This window comes from Heloderma suspectum, chromosome 6, assembly GCF_057233095.1.
Source record: "Heloderma suspectum isolate Gila_16-S chromosome 6, 16-S_ref, whole genome shotgun sequence".
In the NCBI taxonomy this organism is placed as follows: Eukaryota; Metazoa; Chordata; class Lepidosauria; order Squamata; family Helodermatidae; genus Heloderma; species Heloderma suspectum.
Genome location: NC_139463.1, coordinates 102,966,717 through 102,991,057, shown reverse-complemented (window position 1 = coordinate 102,991,057; position 24,341 = coordinate 102,966,717). Strand labels below are relative to the sequence as shown.

The window sequence follows — 24,341 nt, the reverse complement described above, 5'->3', positions numbered from 1 at the left end:
CATTCTCTCAAAATTCCAAATGTGCCCACTGACTGAGAAAGGTTGGGGACCCTAAGACATCATGAATGCTATGATGATAATAATCAAGTACAGTGTAGTTAGCAGGTGTTGCTGTAGCTTTAGCCTGTTCATAGGTGCTTCAGAAAATTCATTTGTCTTCCGTATGGAACAAAATGATTGACATATTGGGATTTGGGCAAGAATAATTCCCAAATTGTGAGACTTCAGCCACACTATTCATTTAGGACAAGGGTCCCTAACCTTTTTGAGTCAGTGGACACATTTGGAATTTAGAGTGTCATAGGCACTCTCACAAAATGGCTGCCAAGGGGGTCTTGCTCATTCATAAAATGGCTGCCATGGTGGGCATGGCCAGTCACAAAACATTGAGAGGCCTGTAAGTGAGTGTGTGTGTCTGTGTTTGTTTCTCTGAGCATCAGCAGTTTGCCGTTTGTGAAATAGATAGTTTGTTATGCTTTGTGGGAGTGAATATGTGATTTGACATTTGGAGCTCACACCCCATCTTTGCCTTGTACTCAGCTCCTTGGCCAAGTTACTTGTCTGTGAGCGTCATTTGCCTTCTGGGAAGTGAGTGTTTTGTATTGGGCCATGTCCACCATGGAAGCCATTTTGTGAATGGGAAACCTCCCATGGCAGCCATTTTGTGAATGGACAAACCTCCCCCCATGGCAGCCATTTTGTGAGAGCACTCATGACACACTCTCAACATTTCAAATGTGCCTACTGACCCAAAAGATTTGTGGACCCCTGTACTTTTTCAATTCAGGAAAGTGTTTTCCCCTACCTGGTGCCCTCCAGATGTTTTGGATCACAACTCTTAGCATTCCTGACCATTGGCAATGCTGGCTGGGGCTGATGGGAGTTGAACATCTCCCATCAGCCCCATCTGGAGGGCACCAAGTTGGGGAAAGCTGGCCTAGAAAATACCCTGAGGGGCCAGGCTCTCCACACACATGCACGCACTCATGCACCCTGCCCATTCCTACAGCCCGGTTTGAACAGAGGTAACGGTACATTGCCAGAACTGATTGAAAGAGTTCAATTATCATATACTGGACTCTAAAACATTAAACCGAAGTTAATTGTTTTTATTGATACACAATACTCTTTAATACAGCCTCACGTGTGCATAAAATTAAATCTCAGCCCCCAAATGGACGAAACTGAAACGAACAGCAACACAATATAAAATGAACTCTACTCAGAGTTATCAAGAAGCTGGATGAAGGAGAAAGACAAGTATGAAAATGGCACATGAGCTCTTCCTTGGCTCCCAATGGAACCTGTGCAGGAGAATGTCATGATGGGCTACGCCCTAATGGTGCACTTCGAGTGCAAAACCAAATTGGGGCGAAAGCAGAATAATCACCCTGACTTCCCTCCCCAAGGAACCTTGGGACCTATAATCTTTCAGTGCCCTAACCCCTTCCGAAAACTGCAGTAAGGATCCCTTAGAGCAGGGGTGGGCAACTTGTGGCCCTCCAGATGTTTTGGCCTACAACTCCCATCAGCTGCAGCTGGCCAAGCTAATGGTGAGGGATCATGGGAGTTGTAGGCCAAAACATCTGGAGGGCCAGAAGTTGCCCACCCCCATTGTAGAGACAGCCATGACAATCCATTCGGTTTAGGTCACACTTTTGTTTTGTATTCATTAGTACAAGATGATTACCACCTCTTGATTCCAGCAAGAACAACACAGAGTCTTGTGGCACCTTAAAGTCTAACAAATTTATTATGGCACAAGCTTTTGTGGACTAGAGCCCATGATTCCTCAGATGCATCTGATTAAGGGTGCAATCCTATGCAAGTTTAGACGGGGGAAAGCCTACAACTCCCAGCATGCCCCAGCCAGCATGCCCCATGCCTTTTCCTCTCTAAACTTGTATAGGATTGCACCCTAAATGGATAATAATCCACAGAATCTTATGCCATAATAAATCATTAGTCTTTACCGCAAGCCTTTTCATTGGTTTTTTTACTGTTACAGACTAACACTAATTCCATGCTCTTTAAAATGGATTAGAATTCCCAACCATCAGATAAACAGATCCACGATCCTACTCTCTGACCCTCTTGATAATGCATACAGAATATATATTAGCTGTTAGTCATCTTGGCTTGTCTCATTGTTGTGATGAGATTGATGTCTACTTGAAATTATGAGCATCTATACTCTGGTTCAGGCTGCAATCCTGTATGAACCTACCTAGCAGTAGATCTGGTTGAACTCAATGGGACTTACTTCTGAGTAGGCACACACAGGGCTGCACAACGTGTCATTTATCTGTATATTAGTTACCCAGTTGTTAACCAGGTAACTTGTGATTGATTATTATGTCCCATGTGGGATTGTGACATTCAGGATCAGAGCATGTTCTCCTAGAGAAAAAAAGAAAAAGAAACAACAATTGTCTAACAAGATGAGCAAGCTTAACCTACCAAGGCTTCTGATATGCACTATACTGAAGGCAGAGGCAGGACTTTAATGTCTGTAGCTACAATGACATACTAGTTAAAATGCTATTTTATGGTTTTTTTTCTTATATAGTAGAATGTATGTTGTGTTTTTCCTAAATAAATCTTACTTTTGTTTAATGGCTGTTTTGCCCCTATATTTTTCAAAGGTCCCTTTAGTCAGAAAAAAAAGCAACCAGCTACTTGAAAACATCTACTTATCATATGATGCAGAGGACTATGCACTGCGGTATGCTTTGAATTAAATAAGAAAAGTGTGCATGTAAACCTATGTACATTTTGCTTCCAACTTTCATAGAGAATGCCTCTCTGCCTGGACATAAGGCAGACTTCCCCACCTGGTGACCTCCAGATGGATTGGACTACAACTCTCATCATCCCCAGCCAGCCACACTGGCTAGTAGTGATCGTAGTCCAATACATCTGAAGGGCATCTGGTTGCTGGAAGGCTGATATAAAGATAGGTTTTGGGTAGGGTGCCAGGATTAAATTTTGAGTTAGTGGGAAAGCTTATTACCCTATTCTCACTTGAATGTGTTAACATTCCCCACCAAACTTTGAAACTGAAGTTTTGTTCATTTGCATTCCTTCTGAACAGTTTCAAAACTTTCTGCTACAAACAGAAAGCCGTATCAATGCTTATTCTTCCACCACAACTTCCCTCCTCTTCACAGCCTTAGATTTTCTCCCCCTTCCCTGCTATACACATGAAAGTAGGACTCAATATCTGCCCCTTCCTCAAAATGGACCCTTACCAAAAACTCAGACATAAATCGAACTCCTAATCCTCTAGAATTAACATGAGGTTTGTTGTGTCTAAGCTGAAGATGGCTGGGAAACCAGATCTCCTGATTTCTCTCTGTATTCATCTCTACCCTACAGAGGCCATATAAACAGGAAAAAGGATGTGGTGAGACGTTTCTGAATGATGGTGGTGCAAGGGTGTGTCTCTTTCACTCCTCCACCAGTACACAATGGACCAAGGGATGGGGTTAAAGAGAAGCAGTTGGACTACCCTAACCTAGTGAAAGGAGTGTAGGCCATGGCAGCATTCTACTATGGGAGGAGTCTAAGAAGTGGGTGTGTCCTATGCTACTTGTTTAGGAGGAGGCGCCTCCTCCTGATTTGCTGGAAGTGGAGGCCTCCTGAGAAGGTGGCATGGTGGATTCTTTTAGTTTACCATTGGCTTCCTCCTCTGAACTGAGGTCTCTGCCAGCACCTCTGTCAAGCAGTTGCTCGGTCTCCTCCCTTTCTCCTTTCCCACTCATGTCTTCCATAGCTATCGAGGGCACCCTAGACTGATGCTTGCCAAAGAACGTGACGAGGGTATTGCGTCTCGTCTCCCCTTCCCCAGCAGTTACTTCCCCTTGCTCTACATCTCTATCTACACCCGTGTCATCTTGTGGTGGTGCCTTCCCTGCCCATCTATTCTTGAAGTCGGTAGAGCCAGAGTGGCGCTGGTGCCTGAAAATCAGAAAAACCACGATGGCCAGAAGTACCAGGATGCAGAAGACAATGGCCAAGATTATTCCAAGTTTATTCCCTGACGAACTTGTGCTGGAAGAACCAGGTACTGGTGCTTTTGTGGTAGAAGCCGTGGTCGAGAGAATATGGTTGCTAGTATCGTGCTTTGTGACAGCATCTGGTTGAGGACGTACTGGAGTATTTGCTGTCTGTCCTGGCCTTGGTTCCTTGACAGTCCTTGTTGTTCCAGCAGAGGCCTGTCCTGGTTTCTCCATTACTACCAGGTCAGGCAAAGTCTCCAAGGTGACAGAGGTTGTTGTTTCCACGGAGGCCTTCCCCTTCACAACGGTGATTTTTCCATCAGGTTTTCTGGTAGACATGATCACTTGGCTAGAGGGGGTGGAGCTGACTGAAATAGACACAATAGTTTTGTGTTCAGCTGAAGTGTCATTTAGGAAAATTGGAGTCACTGTGAGGGCAGGGGCAATGGATGCTTTTGTCACTGTGACTTTGACATCTGAGACCAAAGGCTTGATCACCGGGGTCACATCTCTAATTAGTTTGGTTGTTAAACTTGTGCCTTGGCTGCTGAATGTGGGGACAGCAGATGCATTGGCCCCCGGGGAATGAGGGAACGAGGGACTACGATGCGCCTCCTTAGTTTGTGCTGTAGGGCTTTCATCCCGGTTTTCTCCAGTTGGGACAGGCATTGCTGTGGTATCATTGGTGTTCGTATCCGGTGAGCTAGAAAACATGGTGTTAGTTCCTGCGTCACCATCTACAATTGTGCCCATGATAAAAAGGATAAAGAAGCCAAAGGGCACATTGTAGCCAATTATTTGCCCGAGAAGGGATCTTGATGTTTTCATGGCAGCAGAACTCCGGAGTCAAGGGCCCTTTTGGCTAGCAACATGCACAGCAAAGGCTAAGAGCAACCTGAGAAGAAAATGGAGGAAGTTGTTAAACTAATGTCCAGAAGAAGCCTCAGTACCTGGGGGCTTTAAAATGAGAAGCAGAAATGCCCCAGTCCAGCAAGAGAAGCAGGATGCTGCACATAGATCCTCCTGCTGGATTGGGAGCATCACGCACAGATTATATGGTGACACATATCATAATGCCCATCCAGGTATATCAACATGGATGGGAATGCACATCACCATCTGCTTCTGACTGGGTCATGAGACATGTGCAAAAACTCATGGAGGACCAGGCTATCAATGGCTCCTAGTAATGATGGCTATATATTACCTCCAGTATCAGAGGCAGTGGGACTGCGGTGGCTTAGTGGTTAAGACGCTGAACTGCAGACCAGAAGGTCGGCAGGACAGCAGTTCGAGACCCGAGTGCTGCGTGATGGAGTGAGCTCCCATCTTCAGTCCTAGCTTCTGCCAACCTAGCAGTTCGAAAGCAAGAAATTGCAAGTAGATAAATAGGTACCGCCTCGGCAGGAAAGGTAACAGCGTTCCATGCACCTCGGTGTTCAGTCACGCTGGCCACATGACCACGGAAGTGTCTTCGGACAGCGCTGGCTCTTCGGCTTAGAAACGGGGATGAGCACTGCACCCTAGAGTCGGACACGACTGGCTGGGGACACCTTTACCTTTATCAGAGGCAGTAAGCCTCTGTGTACCAATTCCTGGGGAACATGACCTGGAGCTATTGCTGTCATGTCCTGCTTCTGGGCTTCCCCTAAGGCATCTGGTTGGCCACTGTTGGAACACAACGCTGGACTAGATGGGCCTTTGGTCTGATCCAGCAGGACTGGATTAGGGCCAAGATTTCTAAGATTTCTGTTTGTTTATAGAACCATCTCTGAGTGAAATCGATGAAGTCTGAGAGCTAATTTCCTCCTTCACTAGATGTATGCTGCATGATACATCAGTTTCTAGTACTGTCACCATGCAACCACATTTTACCATGTCAACGCTTGAGCTGCTTTCCAAAACTTTATGGTGAGGCTGTAATTTGGTTTGTGGGTAGGCAGTAAAGCAACTGCATTGTGTGCCCAGAGGAGGGCAAACATTTTTTTTAATGATGATGATTTCAACTTATTTTCATCATCTTAAAATGTTCGTATGAATTGTCCTCTGGACAGCATGTATTCCACAATTCTACACAAGTGCAGAAAAAGTACAGAATGGTACATAATTCAGCTTTTTGAGACTCTGAGCTTTGTTTTGACAACCCTTCCTAAATGTGCCATAACCGTATACGCCTGAGCTCATGATAATCGTGGCTGCTTTCACTTACCTGATTTCTCAAAGTTTCTACTCATGCCGGCACCAGCACAGGGCAGGGTTGGGCCATAGGTGTTACAAAGGCCTGCTGGATTGAGCCAAGTATCCTGCACATCACAGTTCCCTACTCTACCCGTCCTTACTACTTTCTTGGCGCTATGGGGGATATGAGCAGAAGGAAGGAAGGAAGGAAGGAAGGAAAGAAAGAAAGAAAGAAAGAAAGAAAGAAAGAAAGAGATGAGAGGGTTGCATGCAGATCTACAAGAGCAGAATCTTGTGGTGAATACAGAGATGGATATGCAAGGAAAATGTGGGAGAGTTTATAAAATTAAAGCTCCATGCCAGGGGGAATCTCAAGGGACAGGGACAGGAGCACTGGCTGTTTGGTTTCTGGGGCAGAACCTTGTAGCTACAACCATCCCAGAGAGGGTGGTGGTGATGGCCATAAGTAGAAGCGCCAGACAAATTTCCCACTCCCTACAACCACACTGACTTGTGGCCTCCTCAAATCTTACCCTGACTGAAGCATAACAAGGAATTGAAAATGATTTTTTTTTAAAGGGGGGGGGCAAGGAAGTGAGCCTAACGGGCAAACAGAAGTCAGGGATCACAACAGGAAGGTGTGGCACAGGCTGATAGCTGAAAAAGGCAGATTGGGTTGGGGGAGGGGGTGTGGGCAGGGAGAGAAGCTCCAGCATATGTGATTCCATGATCCAGATTTCCGCCTTCAGTTTTAATGTGACCACATCACAGACCAGCCTTCCCCAACAGGGGGCCCACGGGACATGCTGAACTACAACTCCCACATCCCCATCCAGCATGGCTGGGGATGGTGGGAGTTGCAGTTCAACATGTCCGGAGGGTGCCCAGTTGGGGAAAGTTGTCGAAAATGTCTTCTATATTTTTGAACTGGCCATTTTTCTGAGGTCAGGCCTGGGGGGTTGGATGCATGCTTTGCATGCAAAATGTCCCATACTCAAGCAGTTCAAAGTTTGTTTGATTGCCTTTAAAAATTTCAGTGAGCAGGTCTGCAAAATGTGTCTTCTGTAGGCCTCGGAGAGTCACTGACCATCAAAGCTGATCAGGCAGTTCCAGCTCCAAGTTTTTGAGGGCCATGAGGCAAGACACCCTCTATGGGCCCCCTCCCCCAGTGAGCCTGCCTTCACCGCCATTGTCACCAGCTACTCTTGCTTCTCATCCTCCTTCTCATCATTGCTACCACTTGCTTGCTTGACAGGCGGAGAGCCAGGGAGCAAGTAGGCAGTGGCATCTGCTGCTCCTCCTTTTCACTCCCACCATTATCTGGGCCAGAATGAGAGGCAAGTGAACCAGGTTGCAATGGTGAAGAGGAAGAACAACTCCAGAGGGCTTTCGTCAGTGGTTCCCTGCCAGAGTCTGGGCCCTCAGCAGGTGCCCAAACATGACTACCCTTGACGCCAGCCCTGTAATCAGGGCTTCTGAACTCAAAAATGAGTTGGAGGAGGGACAAAATCTCCCCACCTCAGTAGGGACACACTTTTGATCTCTACTGCAAACCCAACTCATTTTGGCGGGGAAGGAAGCGAATAGTAGGAGAACCATGGTTGATGTCTCAGAATTATACCTTGCCATCCAATCCTAATGTGCTACCATTCCAGACCTTACAGAAACCCCTTCCTGTCACTACCATCAATTGACAGCTCTTCACTCCTTGGACCCAAGCACAGCCCTGCAACTCCCAGTCCCAGCTCCAGGGCTGGCGCCAGGAGTTGGCATTGCTAGGCACCTGCTGAGGCCCATTACACAGGGCCATTCTGCCACTGTGAAGGAGTTCACCAATCTTAATTTGTCTAAGCAAAAAATGTCCCAGGGTGCTGCTAGATTAGGAGTGTTGAACCCAGTAGAGCCTGGTGGCTCCAATGTCAGTGAGGCAGCGAATCTGCTCCGGTTTTCAGTCAGAACCAGCCAGAACTCTGAAGGGCCTATCCAAGGTGCAGATAGCTCCTTGAGAGTTCTAGCTAGTTCTGATTGAAACCCAGAGCGGAGTCACCGCCCCACTGACATCAGAGCCACCTGTCTCCACTGATTGAACCTCAGGCCTGAGGGCAAAATCTGTCCCTCCTAGAGTCCCAATCCAGCCCTCTGGGATTCTCCAGATGGCTATGGACCCCCTTTCCCTGGTCACCCCCCTTTCCCCTGACCATTGCTTATCTGGTGGCTCCCCAGCTTTGGCACAGTTTTTCCCCCATTCTAAAAGACTGAAATGCCTCTCCTATGGCTTTCTTACTGGCAGTGAGAGGTTTAAGTTAAAATGTGCAGGCATTTTTGGTATTGATGGCCCAGCCCCTTTTCCCTTCAGCTATGCCCACCACTGGAATGCACCCCAACATGCACACGCGCACACACACACACGCGCACGCGCACACACACATACACACACACACACACAGTTTCTCCGAAATTCAGTTTGGGCTGAAAGAGGTTCAAGACTCTTGTCCTAGATAGAAAGCTCCCTAGCACTACTATGCAAAAGAAACTGTGCACTATTCTGTCTCCCACACCTTAATGGATTCTTTCTAGTAAGGAAAAGGATGGTAGAAGTGGCGGGAAAACATGAGAGGCGTACAAGTGGAAGATGATGTCATCTGGACCCCCTGTAAAAATCCTGCGAATGAGGCAGAGCAATTGCACAACAAAAGTCTCATCTGGAAGCAGTCCCAGTGCCGTCGGGGACCTTAAAAACTAGACACAGCCAGAAAACATGAGAGCCAGTGTGGTGTAGTGCTTAGAGTTTTAGACTGGGACTCAGGAGACTGGGGTTCTAGTCCCACTTGGCCATGAAGTTCGATTTTGGGCCAGTCACTGACTCTCAGCCTAACCTACCTCACAGGGTTGTTGTGAGGATAGAATGGAGAGGAGGAAGAGGACCATGTAAGCTGCCTTGGGTTCCTTGCAAGAGAAAAAAAGGGGGCATTGGAATGTAATAATAAATAATTAAAAAGACATATAGGGGGATGCTATCTAAGAGCACAAGGCCAGGAGGGTGTGCCCCTCCCTACGCCAGAAAAAAAGATGGAAATAGAAGGTTTGCTACCTAAAGGAGGAGGAAAACTTGCCCACATGGTATACAGCAAGCTTCCCCAAGCTGGTGCCCCATAGATGTGTTGGAATACAACTTCCATCATCCCCAGCCAGCAGGCCAGCAACCATTATGGCCCAAGAGCTCTGGAGGGCCCCAACATGGGCAAGACTGCAGTAAACTGTAAAAGAGAGTAACTGGAGAGTTAGTTGAAAATGGAGCAATTTGTTTGCGGCATGGGTGTTTCAGGCCCAGGGTGCTTATCTGCTGCTTGTCAGTCGGAGCTTTTGGCCAGAACACAAGGAAGGAGAAAGAGTAGGTTTACTTCCATATATTCTGACTGTTCTTATTTGTCTGGGACAGTCCCTGCTTTTCCTTTTTTTCTTTTTGTGACTTCCCCTGGTAAAACACCACCCTTAATATATCCTTCTTTCACTCTGGGGGGATTTAAAGGGGGGGAAAGGTAGTGTCCTCACTTGTGAACTGGAGTTGATTTTCTTCAGGTTACAGCTTCCTCCTGTGGGTTTCTAGAAGTTAAATCCACCAAAGTGGAACTGGCAGCATTTTTGTCCTTAGTGCCTCTGCATGTAAACATACTTCATGGACAAAGGGACTACGCAGATTTGGAAAAGTGTCATGGGGCTGAGCGTGAGGATGGGAGTGTAAGAAGTGTACTAGAAAAGATTCCCTAGTTTCCTGTCTGAAATGTTGGAGGGTATTCTATTAACATACTTTGCATTGGTTTGTTTGTTAAAACACTAAGAACCTTTTTGTTTTGTTTTGTTTTAAAAAGCCCAAGGTGGCTCATAACAAAACGTTAAAACCACCACCACCAAAAGAACCCAATCAATTAAAAGGCACAGAGTTGGATCTGACTTAGTCAGTGGGAATGAACCTAGATTAACTTATCTCCCACTGATTTCAGTGGGTCTACTCTGACTAAGCCTGGATCCAACTCTAACAGACAGCAGATTATTTACTGGGGGCAGGGGGCAGGGTGGGACAGAAGGAGGTATAAGGCAGCATAAGAGCAAAGCAACAAGGAGGCTCTATGGATGCAGTCAGTCTTGAGTTGAAATATATAAGAAAGACAGATAGGCTAACAACAGAGTAACTTAAAAATATATTTAGAGCTAAACATTTTGGCTTCTGCCCTCATCAGTAGCTGTGATGTTAAATGGATACCAAGAGCGACCTAGGAAGCGGCCCTAGGAAATGGCCTAGGGGTGGGGAAGTCCACTTCTGTCATTGAAGTTGATCCAGCATAAAACGGAATCCAACCCAATATATACTTTAGTTGACTCCCTGGAGATGAATTTTATTTTATTAAATGTGTGTGTGTGTGTGTATGTATGTGTATGCTGACAGGGAGTCACCGGAGGTCATCAATTTGATGGTGCAAACGGCTGCCAGAAGTCATGAGACAGTGAACAACCACTGAGAAAAGGGCAATGTAAACACCCCACCTCCACCCAGGCAGGGAGATGCAGAGGCACAACCACAGAGAAAAGGCCCTTATGCGTCCCAGCCAATCTCACGTCAGATATTTTCAGGACAGAAGAGCTTTCCCTGTTGAATTGAATATGAGAGGGTACACCCATTTAAATATCCTGGTCTGACTCCGAAGCCATTTAGACTATGAACTTATTTACTTATTTACTGAGCCATTGGGTAGAATGCTGCTGCTTTTGTGTTTGTTTTGTTTATTATATTTCAATCCTGCCTTCCTTGCCTTTTTTGTTCGTTTTTCAGTACAAAAAACTAACTCGAGGCAACTAACGAAAGAAATATGAAATACAACCAGGTCAAAGCAAGCCAAAGCAGGCTCTCCGACTCCTGTAAAATGGCTGCCTGCTGAGGGGACTCTGAGAGGGGAGGGGCCAGGTGGCAGTTGAGTCATGCAGGCCGAAGTAAAGGACCTCTCCCTCCCACCCACCATGCCACTTCTTCTTTGAATGATTCTCTGAATGCTTCTCTTTTGTAATTTAAAAGCCTAGAAATGTTTTTTTTTTAAAGCTGAATGGTCACATCAATGCCAGCCCAAGATAGGTTTCTGCCTGAAGCAGAGCCCATATGCCACCTCTCCCGCTCCCTGCTGCCCCACTAGGGCTCACACTTCAAAATGTCTTGCTGCGCTATTCAGAAAGATACCTATTCCTGTTTTCATCTATCCACCCCACACACCCCCACGGTGCCGTCTGAAGCAGGTTGCTTCACTCTACTGCATTGCAGGGATGGCCCTGAGTCAGTGGAATGTTCTGGAATAATATCCTGGAGATGCCTCATGTATATCCTCTCTGTGCTTTTCCCGCGCAGCGTCGAAAAGGGGAATTCTCACATCTCCTAGTGAGGGATGTGTGAGTTCCCGCTTGGGGTGTTACGCAGGAAAGGCAGGCGGAAGACGCAAAGTCCAGTTGTGTAGCACCTGCCGGTACTTCTTTGTCATTTCTGAAGCGACCCTCTCAGCGGGGGTGGGGGAAACTCAGGGAAGGTAGACACTTTCACTCATTTTTTGTGGCTTGAAAATGGCGACACTGAGAAAAATGATGCAGAATATATAGAAGCTCTGTGGCACATGCTTTTTATGAGCAGAGAAGATAGTAAGAAAGGTGGCCAGAACCCACTACAGAAAAATGCAGCACCCGTTTGCTCAAGGCACAAGGAGCCCTGAAAAGCTTCCAGCCTTAAATAAGCTGGCCTAAAAATAATTTTAAATAAATAAATAAATGCATTAAAAAAAAAACTTTGCGCAAGCTATCAAGGAGCCTGGCTTATGAGAGCTGGAAAACATAATTGCGGAAGGCTATGTGGCGATAGTCTGGCATGAGGGCTACAGGCAAGAAAGAGTTGAACTGGAGGCCATTATTGGTCCCATTAAAGCTATATAGGAATGCCAGCTTCAGCTCTCACGGGGCTCCCTGTACCTTTAACAACTGCATGAATTGTAGAAAATTAGCAGGTGCTGCAAGTCCTGTTCCCTCCACCACCAACAGCACAAGGGAATACTGTATCTGTTGAATTTCTATATGTGACCCATCTGTTGGAGGCACATGAGCCTTGCCAGACAAAAAAAGTGGCAAATCCACGTGCCATCTGTTCAATAATGCTGTGCTAGCCCAAGATGTTTTACTGCCTGAAGCGGAGCCCAAGTGAGCCCCTCTCCTGCTAGGGCCAATGCTTTGAAATGTCCAGTTCCTGCCTTGATGTATCCCTCTCTCACACTGCTGTCTGAAGCAGGTGGCATCGCCCTGCTGCATGGCAGAGCTGGCCCTGGTACAATGTGTTCTCTGCCCGTCGCCGCCACCCTTCTCCTCTGCTCTGCCAGCCCAATTATGCTAACACGTCTCTGAATCCCACTACGCTGTAGTGCAGCCTTCCCTAACCTGGCGTCCTCCAGCTGTGTTGGACTACAGTCCCCATCATCCCCAACCAGCATGGCTATGCTGGCTGGGGATTATGGGAGTTGCAGTCCAACACAGCTGGAGAGAGCTGGGTTGGGGAAAGCTGGCACAATGTGTAAAGCATTTCATTCAGACCTGGGTTCAAATCCCCAAACAGCTGTGAGGCTGGCTGGATAACTATCACTAACTATCTCTTGACCTAACCTATCTCACAGGATTGTTGTGAGGATAAACTGGAGGCCACACATGCCACCCTGAGCTCCCTGAAGAAAGGGAAGGATGAAAACCCAATCAATACTATTTAAAAAAAACATCGGCACACCTCTCCGTTCAGCAGATATACCCCACCTTTCCCTACCCCCCCACCTTTCCACAGGATACTCCTCGATGTTGTTGTAGCCCAATAAGGTATTCCCACCTACCCCACCCCACCCCATTCTACCTTTCACTAGGATGGCTTCACGCAAGGGTGGGACCAGTTCCTGCTTTTGAGGGAAGGTTCTTTCCTGGCAAGCTTCAGTGTTGCCTTCCTTCTCCCCACTTTTTCGCTTGGCTGGGCAGGAAGGAGTGAATGAAACCAAGAAGGTGGTGACGGTGAAGAAATACTGAAAATGAAGAAGAAGTAACGGTTATATTCATAGAGGAAGTGGCTTTGTGGGGTGGCAACATTGTTAATTCCACCCATTCTGCTGATCAGGGTGGGTGGGGAACAGGCATGTAGACCCAAGTCCAAGGGTAGGGAAGTGTAGGGATATAGGTTGCATCTAGGGCTCTATTGCAACCAAGGACCACCTGTTTTATTGGTCAATGTTGTATGATTTTACTGTGCTTTAGTGGATTTGTAGCCCACTTTAGGATTATTTTATAATGAAAAATAGGTAATGAATTTCATAAATGAATGAATAAATATTATCATTATTTTTTACAATGCCAGGATTATCTCCAGACATATGAAAAGCAGGAGTGCCTCTGAGTTTGTGCAGAGTGCATTTCCTTCAACAGTAAGTAGAATGTCCCTACCAATATCTCCTGCATCCATAACAGAGAATCAGACAACCTCACAGTACCTGAAGAAAGTAAGTTCTCCCCTTTTCATTACTAGCAGGACTCCTGTGCCTTTAATAGCTGTGTGGCAGGCAGAAATCCAACAGGTGAATCTTCCCCAACATGTACACACATATAGACAAGATAGGAAAGAAATAGAACAAAGGGGCAAGAGAAAAAATGGCTAAAACACAGGGTGGAATGAAACATTATGATGAAAACACGCAGTTCCCAAGCCCAGGTTTCTGTTGGAAAGTGAACACAGATGCAGGGGAGGGGACAGCACAAACAGAGAAGAGGCAGATGGAGGGGCTTCACCATACCGGGCAATGATCTGTCTTCCTGGTTGTATTAAGAGTGGTAAAGACCTTCTCTATGCGTCTGCACAGCTGCGAGGCAGCTGATGGATTAAAGGAGTATATCTCAAAACTGTCAAGCGCTTATCTCTTTCGGCAAGTCTTCCCCTTATTGCTGCTCAAGGGAGTGTCTTCTGAACCATGTTCAGAAGGTTCATCTCTGAACGTTCAGTTCACAAACTTCTTGATGGTTCATTCCTCCTCCAGCAACTGACACGGAGATGATGGGACCCTGCTGGGATTCAGAATCTTGGCCCTTTTAAAGAGGTTTTAAAAGACCTATCTATTCGATGTTTTGATGTGCCAAACTGACTTTGTGTGGTTTTATTGGCTGCCACTTGGCCTTTCTACTCACGGTTCGTTTCAGTGGTTTTATTTGTGCATTAGACTGTATCTCTTTTTAATTTTGTTGAGAATTTTGTATTTTCTAAACAAGCATATTCTCTAAATGAATACATAGAAGCAGGGCCAGCCCTCATACAGAGGGATATGTTTGGACTCTGTATCAGGCAAAAGCAGGTCTTGGACTAGCACTAAATAATATAAAAATAAAATATTCATTGGGGATGGTGGCTCCAGTGCAAGTGGGATGGTGCATCCACTCCAGGTTTCAGTCAGAAAGAGTCAGAACTCTTGGATAGCTCCTTTAGAGTTCTGAGTAAAACCCGGAATGGGTTCACCATCCCACTGACATCAGAGACACCAGCCTCCACTGAAAATATTATCAAACAATTGCTGTTAAGTTGGAATGCCCTACTAGGTTTTGGGTACCCATACACACATGGTACCCACTACATGTGTGGTTATTGTCCCATATGCATTTTGTATGCATGTAAATTGTATGTGTGTAGGACCACCTTGATCATAGAGAGCAGAGGGTTCCTTTCTGGTCCACCCCAGATCTGTGGTGTGTTTTTTCCTCATCACATCCCTTCATAGTTTCTATTGTTGTTTTAACATTATGCTATTTAAAAAGAAAACAAACACCCCAGTGAGAGCACACAACCAAGGACAAAATTCAAGAAACTAAGAAACACTACCTATTAAAATCACATTATGTTAAAATCTGATCTTTTAAGTTATGGACATTAAAAAAGACAAAGGAAATCAAGTAATTCTGTTCCCACGTTCTGCACCCCTGCTATAAACATTAAATACAATCCCAGTAATGCGAAGCAATCCAAAACAACCAACTGTGCTGTGCCCAGCAATTCCCCATATAAATTAAGGGTGCAATCCTATGCATGTTTAGACAGAAAAAAGTCCTACAACTTCCAGCGTGGCTGGCCTGGGAATGCTGGGAGATGTAGGGCTTTTTCTGTCTAAACATGCATAGGATTGCACCTTAAATGTATGTTTTAATAAAATAGATTTATTTCCTCCCTAATAACCCACAGTCAGATGAAGTCATGCTTGGTGCTGTTTTTAAAATGAGGAAATGTGACACTGGCTTATACTGAGCCAAATCAGTGATCCATGTCTTCTAATATTGCCTACTCAGAGTCAGCCCACAACGCTGTAGGCAGTCACCCCCCCCCCTTTCTAATCCTTTTACTGGAAAGGAAGTTGATCTTGGGCCCTTCTGTAAGTAAAGCTGATACTCTACCACAGCCTTTCCCAACTGAGAGCCCTCCAGATGTTTTAGGCTACAATCCCTGTGATCCCTGAGTTTTGGCCATGTTGATTCTTGGCCATGTAGTCCAAAAGCTCAGGACAGTGTCAGGTTGGGAAAGGCTGTTCCACCACTGAGTTATGCCTCCTCCCCAAACAAGGAGAAGCTGGGATTTGAACTCAGGACGTCTTACACCATGCTACTGAACTACATTCCCACTAGAGATGGACAAATCTGTCAATTTCTGTTGTCTCGTTTTCTCATTTTTTCTAGTCTTCAGTTCATCTGAAACTTTGCGAATTTCTCCAGCCTTAAGTTTGGTTTATCTTGAACTGTGAACAATTTTTAAAGTTCACATGAAAATTCAAAAGCATTTTTTGTCCATATTTCTTTAAAGACATGCATATTTGTATACAGTTTTGCCTATAATACAGATTTTTTTGCAAGGAATTTATCTAATATAATGCATTTGGGGGTAATATTTTTCTGAATATATGCATTTTTGGGGTTGGAGAACTCCATTGCAAATTTTGGCAAAGTGCGAATTTCTAAGAATAACTGGGTTTTGGTTTGCATAGTGGTCTGAAAGTGTGGAATTAGGTAAATTCGCATTAAAATGCAAACTGAACAGATTTCTCCCCAGTTCCGAACTCCCACTGATGAGCAGTTACAGGACTTAACTTCATGGTGTTTTACAGCTGCTGTGACCTTTTCTTTCTTAGGCCTTATCCTTTGTTGATATTCCAGGACAGTAGGTTGAAGTTCCATCAATGGGAGCCATGGCTAGGAGTAGGCATGTCAGAGAAATCTGCAACAAATTCAAATGAGTTTGGATTTCTATTAATCCAATTTGCAGATTCCAGAGCAGACTTGTTTTTTCCGAGTCACGTGGATTCTGTGGACTTGTGGATCGTTTGTTCATTGCGGGGGGGGGGGGGTTGCACTAATTTGCATTAGCACAAGTGCACAACTACTCAAGCGCAAATTACAGCTAATGTGAATTAGCGCAAGTAGAATGAAATTCTGATTTAAAAAAACATTTCCATCAATAAGGATGACAGAACAAAAGATGCTTGACAATCCAAGGAACACAGATGGAATGGATTTAAATAAATCAGTACATCCCTAGTTCAGAGGTGGTCTCCGGATAGCTGGGTAGAGTTTCCCCATGCTTTTCAATGAGAGACACATCAGAGCTTGAGGGAGATAACATCCCTTCAGCCTAGGGAGCACAGGTGTGTTTGCAGGTGCACAACCCTAACCCTTCTAGCTGGAGTTAAGGAGAGCAAACTCCTTCTAACTGGAAGGGCAAACTCACACAAACTATCTGCCCGAACCCTAAGATCATCTTGCCCCCACCAAATGAAGTGAGGTCAGTGGCTACTAAGGTGAGGTCATGGGGGCATGCGTTCCCCAGAGAAGTTCCCCAGAGAAGTTCACGAGGCATCTAGATCATGGTCTTTTCACCAGCAGGTAGAGGCCTTTTTATTCTCCCAGGCTTTTAAAGTCATTCAGTTTTTTCCCTTGTTTTTGAATCTGCTATTCTAATTGTAAATCTTTATATTGCTTTTACATTGTCGTTTTATATTGTCGTTTAAAACTTTTAACAAGTTTTATATTACGTTTTCTCATGTTGTTGTATTTTATGGTTTTAACTTTTGTGAACTGCCCAGAGAGCTTCAGCTATTAAGTGGTATAGAGATGCAATCAATCAAATCTTATTTTTGTGTAATAATAGTTACTTGCTTTTGCCCCTAATCTTTGCCCCCCACCCCCCAATGCCTCCAGCTACCCAGGAATGTGAGAGTAGGGACAGTGACTTTTCCATTGACCTTTAACAGCAGCCTGAATTGTTAAGATTTAGCCAAAGACGCTCCTTCTGGCATTAGAGATAGCATGATGTCTGTTGGGGGTGGGTGGGTGGAGCATTTTCACCTGCTTCATTTTGGCATGGCAGGGTGCCATTCAAGGCAAAGGAGAAGCAGGGCCAAGGGGGTGGGGAAATGAAAGTACTAAGGGAACCAGCAAGAGTGAGGGTGGAAGCAATGTGGGACAGCCCGATAATAAGCTCATGTCAGCAACTGTTGAATGATATTCAACAGCAGAGGACAAAACAAGTGTGATGGAGGAAGGGCTGGGCCGGGGAGGGGGGGGGGAATGTTATGTGTGTTAATCCAGACCTTTTATTTTATGTGTTTTCAAGGACATGATGGCATATGCATGTATGCATGTAAAGTATTTTTCTTGCTTCTCAGCCAAAATGGCTCTTAGAGTGGCTTACATATAAACAGTAAAAACAAGGCAGTCCCTGCCCACAGGCTCACAATCTAAAAAGATAAGGCACAAGGAAAATGATATGAGGAGGGAAGAAGAAAAAAATCTCACAAGAAGGCTGGTGTAATGCCCCCGTTTCCCCTTCTTATCTCCCTCAGCACAGTCTCCTGGAATGGCGGGGGGGGGGGACTTTCATGGGGAGCGGGGGCATCTTCAGCAGGGCCAGTATAAAACTCATCTTTTCAACATGAGGGAAATAGAAAGCTGGAGTGATGGAAGGTAATCGAGGGGTGTAGTTTCATTACTGTGGCATGGCCCGAGAACATGGAGGCCTGTAGCCAGAACCGTTGCTTCAAGCAAGAAATAACAGACACTCTTGCAACACCCCCCGTTTCCCTGGTGGGGTTTCTGAATAGGGAGGTGGAAGATCTGTTCCAGGGCACATTTCCAAGCAAATGAGGCAACTCTAGGACAAATCTCACAGAGCTGGCTTCAGGATTTGGGGCCTCAGTTTCTCCCCAGACAAGAGAAAGCCAGTGGGGCCAGTTTAGCCAGCAAGGGTGGAAGGGATATGGAACCTGAGGGAGTAACCCCAGAGTTTTCTGCCCAGATAACTCGGTTGTACAAGTGAGCCAAGATGAATGCCCAATTCATTATAGTTCTAGAAGGTTCTGTACCAGCATTCCCTAACCTAGTAACCTCAGTGCTGGCTGGGGATGATGGGAGTTGCAGTCCAACGTAGCTGGAGGGCACCAGGTTGGGGAACACTGCAATGTTGGCAGCTGTTTCTTTCGATTGAGGGGTAGAATAAGCTGAGTTCAGACTCAGGTTTTATGCAGTGGCTCCCTCAGATCTCTGCAATAGATCCAAGGTCAGTCTCTAGATCCTGGCACCTTCCCTACCTTTCTGCCACTTGGAGCTACTTGGTGTTTCTTCAGCCCCCAAGCAGAATAAAAAACTGTGCTTTCTGGAGGCAATACTGTGAATTTATTATGATTTTTTATTATTACAGGCAACGATCTGTACTCCATTCTATTAGCGCAAGAGTTTTAGAGCAGCTAACCATATTCAAATCATTCTAAAAGAGTACAACATTAAAAAACACACACAAAAAAATAGTAAATATTCGAAAGGCCTCAGCAACGTAACAAAGAAAAGATTCTAGGATTAAAATATCCCCAAACTTGGCATTAAAGCTGAAACGCTACGGTCCCTCAGAGGGCATCCCAGGGGATGTTGGCTGCTATGGACCTCCCCCTCTGTGGCAGGAAAGCAGGGTCCACCCATGGAGGGAGGCTCTGGATGGTGGTAGACTTTTCTACCACCCTGGCTGCCCTAGCAGTAGTACTCCATCAGTGGTGGGATCAAAAACAGGGCGGGGAGGGGTAAGTTGAGAGCAGACACCCCATTTCTCAGGCTCACCCCCTTCCCCCCAACCACCAATCGTTTGGAGGTTTCCTGGCTCTTACACAGTTTTTTCCCTGTTCTAAAAGGTTGAAATACCTCTCCTAAAGTTCAAGTTACTGGCAGTAGGAGCTTTACACTACAATATGCTGGTATATTTGGCCCCTTCCCTTTTGCCTCCCCGCTCCCTGGAATGCAGCCCCTGAGAGTTTCTCCCTCGTATTGAAAGAGGTTTCGCACCCCTGCAATACAGTTCCCCTCCATTTTATCCTCAAAACAACCTGTGAGGTAGGTCAGGCCAAGAGACAGTGACTGGCTTAAGGCCTTCCTTGAGAGACGTCATTTCCTCAACATGCCCCCAAATAAAGCTGAAAACTACTCCACCCAAAGAGCTGATGTAGTAAATTCCTTCCCCATTGGAAGCAGGGAGATTCCACAGACTTTCCAAGAACAATTTTAATGCGCAGGCAGGTTCATGCGGGAGAAAACGGGGTCCTTTGCGGCTGTTCTCTGTAAAGATAGCTAGGACCCAGTCCCCTGTGGTCAAAGGATGTCCATTTGCAGGAGATATATGGAACAAGGTGGTTTGGAAAGTCTTTTTTAAAAAGATGTTTGATACAACGAAGCAAAGCCTGTGGGTTTCTTATTTCTCTGAGTTTTTTATTGACATTCCAGTTACCCCCTTCTCCAGAACAATTACCTGATAACATAACATACCTCTTGACTCCAAAAAAATCCCGTTTCTGGTGCCCTTTCATCTCAGTTTTTGAATTCTTGCCTTGCCAGTTCTAAAAATTTTAGAACTGCGGGTGGCTGCGGGTGGCTGCGGGTGGCCCTGGCCAGCGGCTCCGTGGAGTCGCCGCGGAGCTGAGCCGGCCGGGGAGAATTTCAGGGGAGGGACGGAGCGCCTCCCCCCCACCGCAAATGTCACCCTTCGAAAAGGTAAGTGACTTTCGTACATCCCTACTCATGGGAGGACAGAGCTGTGTATGCCACACAAACTGTCCTAGGCCCCCTAAAGTAGCTTGCTGCCTCAGGGATGGTGGAGGACCAAAATCAAAGTAAAGTTCAACTTGTCAGTCCAATTAGCTTCTGTACATGGATGGGTGAGGGGTGCCATCTTGTTCTTCACCTCAGGCAGCAAAATGTCGTGGTCTGGCCCTGAGAGGAGGGGTGAGGGTGACAGGTCTTGGGCATCTTCAATGTAGCCAGTCATGGAACACTCTAGGTACGCCAGGTACTGTGCCGAAAAAACCCCTGTAGATCCTGCAGGGTTACACGTGGCTGGACCCCCCACGGTGGTTCATCATGGCCCCAGAGAGGGGAAGAGCAGTTTGGGCTGTATGTCTCCCTCCGGAGGCTCTCAATGGAATTACAGCTGCCTGGTTCTGCTGGGGGATCGTCCAGAAACCAGTTGTTAGAGCGCTGGATCCAAAGTGGGACTGTTTCTGATGGCCTGGAGAGGACATCTGGCTCTCTGTGGTTGTGGGCAGGCTCGATCCATAACGTCCCACCCTGCCTCCAGACTGACGGCACTCTCCATGTCTCTGAGGGGAGGGACCTACGGAAGAGCCGGTCGCAGAGGATGGCTGAGATCACCATGAACACGCCTGCAACGATGGCGAGACCAATCATGATCAGCAAGCACTCGCCGCACTCACTGAGCGGGGAGGCAGCAGAGGGTGGAGGCATCGTGGCACCTGTAGGGGGCACCAGCACTGAGGCTGCAGCAGACGGACCACAGGGGCAGAGCCAGATCAAAGCTGTGTCCAGAGCCTAAACAGGTTCCTTGGAAAGAATCTGGGCTGTGAGAAAGTGGGAGGAGGCAGATCAGTGCTTTGTATTTAAGGAGCTGGATTTCTTCCTGATATAATCAAGGGATGTGGGTGGAGCCAGCATCAAAGGTAGGCATGGTGGGGCACCTGCCGAGGGTCTGCACCTCAGCAGGGCCGCACTGGCAAGAGCCCGCTGGAGTTGCTCCTCCTCTGCACCGTTGCAACCTGCTTGTTTGCTGCCTTTCGCTCTGGCCCAGACAACAGCGACGGTGGGAAGGAGGAGCAGCAGATGCCACCGCCTATTTGGTCACTGCCTGTCAAGCAAACAAGCAGTAGCAATGATGAGAAAGAGGAGGAGGAGCAAGGGCAAGGTGGACTCGCTGTGGGAGGGGGCCCATGGAGGGTGTCTTGCCCAAAGGCCCTCCAAACTCCTGGAGTCGCTTTGCCACGAGCACAGCCCAGGTCTGCACAATTATGGGTCAGCAAATTCCTGCTAGTGTGGCCGATGGTGCTGGCAGAGGGCTTGCCCTTGGCAAGGAGCCCTTGTGCTGAGATGCACTGGGCCTCTCCAAGGGGTCAGTCTCAGGGGAGGGGAAAGCAAGGGCACTGCAGGGCACCGCTGGGGAGGGAGGCAAGTCTGCCTCTTGCCCTTTGTGGCCCTGGCTTCTTGGGAGAACAGCAGGGGCTCCTCCCAACCACCCTCTTTCCCCGCTCGCCTCTTGCAGTCTTTACTTCGCTCCATAGAATCGGGGCGCCACTGAGGGCCAAGCCAGCCCCTGCCTGCCCGGCCCCACCCCCCATTTGCATAGCACCGCCTTGGGAGCCCCTGCTTAGCCAGGTTAGCAGCAGGAGCTACTATAGTGTGGCAGAAAGAGAGAGAACACTGGGAACCGTCCACGGTGTCTACAGATTCCTCTCTCCGATTGATATCCTGCTGCCATCCCATAAAATGCTTAGGCCGGGTGTCCAACTCATTGTATATGCACAATCTAAGGTGCACATAAAACCATATGCTGATGTGAGTTTCATGCTGCAGTACTACACAGGATGCAACACGGCTGATGTAAACTCACTACTTCAAATTCAGGAGCCTGAAGCTTTGGCCTTCCAAATGGGTTCCCCAATGGGAAGACATTACAGCACTTTCTAAACAGCTGGAGGCTACTAGGGCAGGTCTCTCAGCCTGTGTGAGCAAAGTACAGGGGAGAAGCAGTGGATGGAGGGTTAAGCATCAGTCCCTGCTCCCCTCCTCTCCAAATCATAGCCTTCCAAGCTGCTTTTTAGAAATTCAGTGGAAACATCTAGAATAGGGATGGGCAGAAGGGGTGGGCAGTTGTTACCTGCTCTGCACTCAGATGTTTTGGACTACAACTCCTAGCATTCTGACCATTGCCCATGCTGGCAGGGGCTTCTGGGAGTTAAGTCCAAAACATCTGGGGATCTACCTTCTGGCCACCCCTGATCTAGGGCAGGGGTGGGCAATTTGTGACCCTTCAGATGTTTTGGCCTACAGCTCCCATGAGCCCTCACCATTGACTATGATGGCTAGGGCTGATGGGGGATATAGGCCAAAACATCTGGAGGCCACAAGTTGCCCACCCCTAACTTCATGGCTGCAGTGCCTCTCTACTGGGAAACATGGCAGTTTCAGGGGTGGGGGAGTTGCCCCCCTCCCAGGATCTTGAAAGGAAGGCACAGAAATGCCAGCTGAGCTCAGGGAAAGGAATCGTATTTCCAGGACCAGCATTAAGGGTAGGCATGGTCAGGCACCTGCCAAGGGCCCACACCCCAGCAGGGGCCTCCTGGAGTTCCTTCTCCTCCTCACCACTGCAACCTGCTTGTTCACCTACCTCTTGCTCTGGCCCAGATAAGAGGAGCTATAGATAGCACTTCCTGCTTGCTCCTTGGTTCTCTGTCTGGCAAGCAAGCAAGCAGGCAGTAGCAATGAGAAGGGAATAGCAGCTGGTGACAATGGTGGTGAGGTGAACTCACTGAGGGAGGGGGCCCATTGAGGGTGTCTTGCCTAAGGGCCTGCAAAAACCTGAAGCCAGCACTGGGCTGGAGCTGTGTAAACTAAGCATAAAAAAATTTAAATAGCCTATATTCTGCAGTCCCAATAAACCATGCAAATTTGCATACATTGCCTTATATCTGCATAACTTTCCTTTGTGCTAGCCACGGGGTGGAGCAAGGAGCTACGAGAATCCCAAAGTTCAACCCCACTCCTGCCTTCTGAGACCTTGCCAAGCAGTGCCCACATTTTTCTTCCTGTTCAGCTTTGTGGTCATCAGGACCAGAAATGTGCATGTGTTTTGTTTGTTTTTTTAAAAGGAAGCTGAGAGATTCTAAGGAAGCCGAGTTTTCACCCAGCACCATCTTTTCCCAACCTGGGCAGAATCTACACATAGCAGTGATACCATTGTCATAACTATTGGTGCCCATTCGTGTCATGTGTACCAACAGTTATGATAACGGTGTAACTGCTGTGTGTAAATTCAGCCCTGGTGCCATCTATATGTGTTGGGACTACAACCGCCATCATCTCTGGCCCTGGGAATTATGAGAGTTGTAGTCCAATGCAATGGGAGGGCATTAAACTGGGGAAGGCTCTTATACTGTTTCTCTGCACTCCCCCAGAATGGTGGTACACCTGCAGCCCCTACACGATTGAGCTTAGTGTTGGTTGGAGCTGGGGCACTGGCCCAATGGAACCCTTAAGGGGCTGCACAAGTCGGCAGAGCTGGTGAGTGGGGCCACCACATACACACACACACACACACTACAGAACACTACAGCAAGGGTGGATGACACATGCCCCATGGGCCACATTCCCCAAATTGTGGGGCACCGTGAAAAACATGTATTTTAAAATGGCATCCGTAGCACTATGGGGCACCAAAAGTGTCAAGTTTAGCTTGTTTGCAAGTGAACGTTGACACTTTTGCTGCTCTGTAGGGCTATGGGCACCATTTTTTCCCTTATAAAAATATTTCTTTTTCTGGGGTACCCCGCAGACTGTGGCCTCGGGTGACGGACAAAAATGAAGTCCTGAAGTCGACTGCTCTGCACTGTGCTGGAGTGCTGAATCTCTTTCAGCCCAAGGGCTGAATTCCATTTCAGAGAAGCTCTCAGGGGGCTGAAATCCATGGAGCGCATGGCCAAAGGCAAAACCGTTGGGGCCAAACATACCAGCATATTTGAGCATAAAGCTCTTCCTGCC

The 24,341-nt window shown here is 47.0% G+C and overlaps 1 protein-coding gene across 1 annotated transcript; it reads right to left on the bottom strand.

The window, feature by feature from the left end:
- Positions 1–1,088: 1,088 nt before the first annotated feature.
- Positions 1,089–14,138, bottom strand: SPN (sialophorin). Its single transcript, XM_084805838.1, has 3 exons — positions 14,024–14,138; positions 13,099–13,261; positions 1,089–4,896 (listed from the first exon to the last, which is right to left on the bottom strand). The coding sequence occupies exon 3, from the start codon at positions 4,827–4,829 to the stop codon at positions 3,597–3,599; it is 1,233 nt and encodes a 410-aa protein (XP_084661964.1). The 5' UTR covers positions 4,830–4,896; positions 13,099–13,261; positions 14,024–14,138; the 3' UTR covers positions 1,089–3,596.
- Between the last annotated feature and the right edge of the window lie 10,203 nt (positions 14,139–24,341).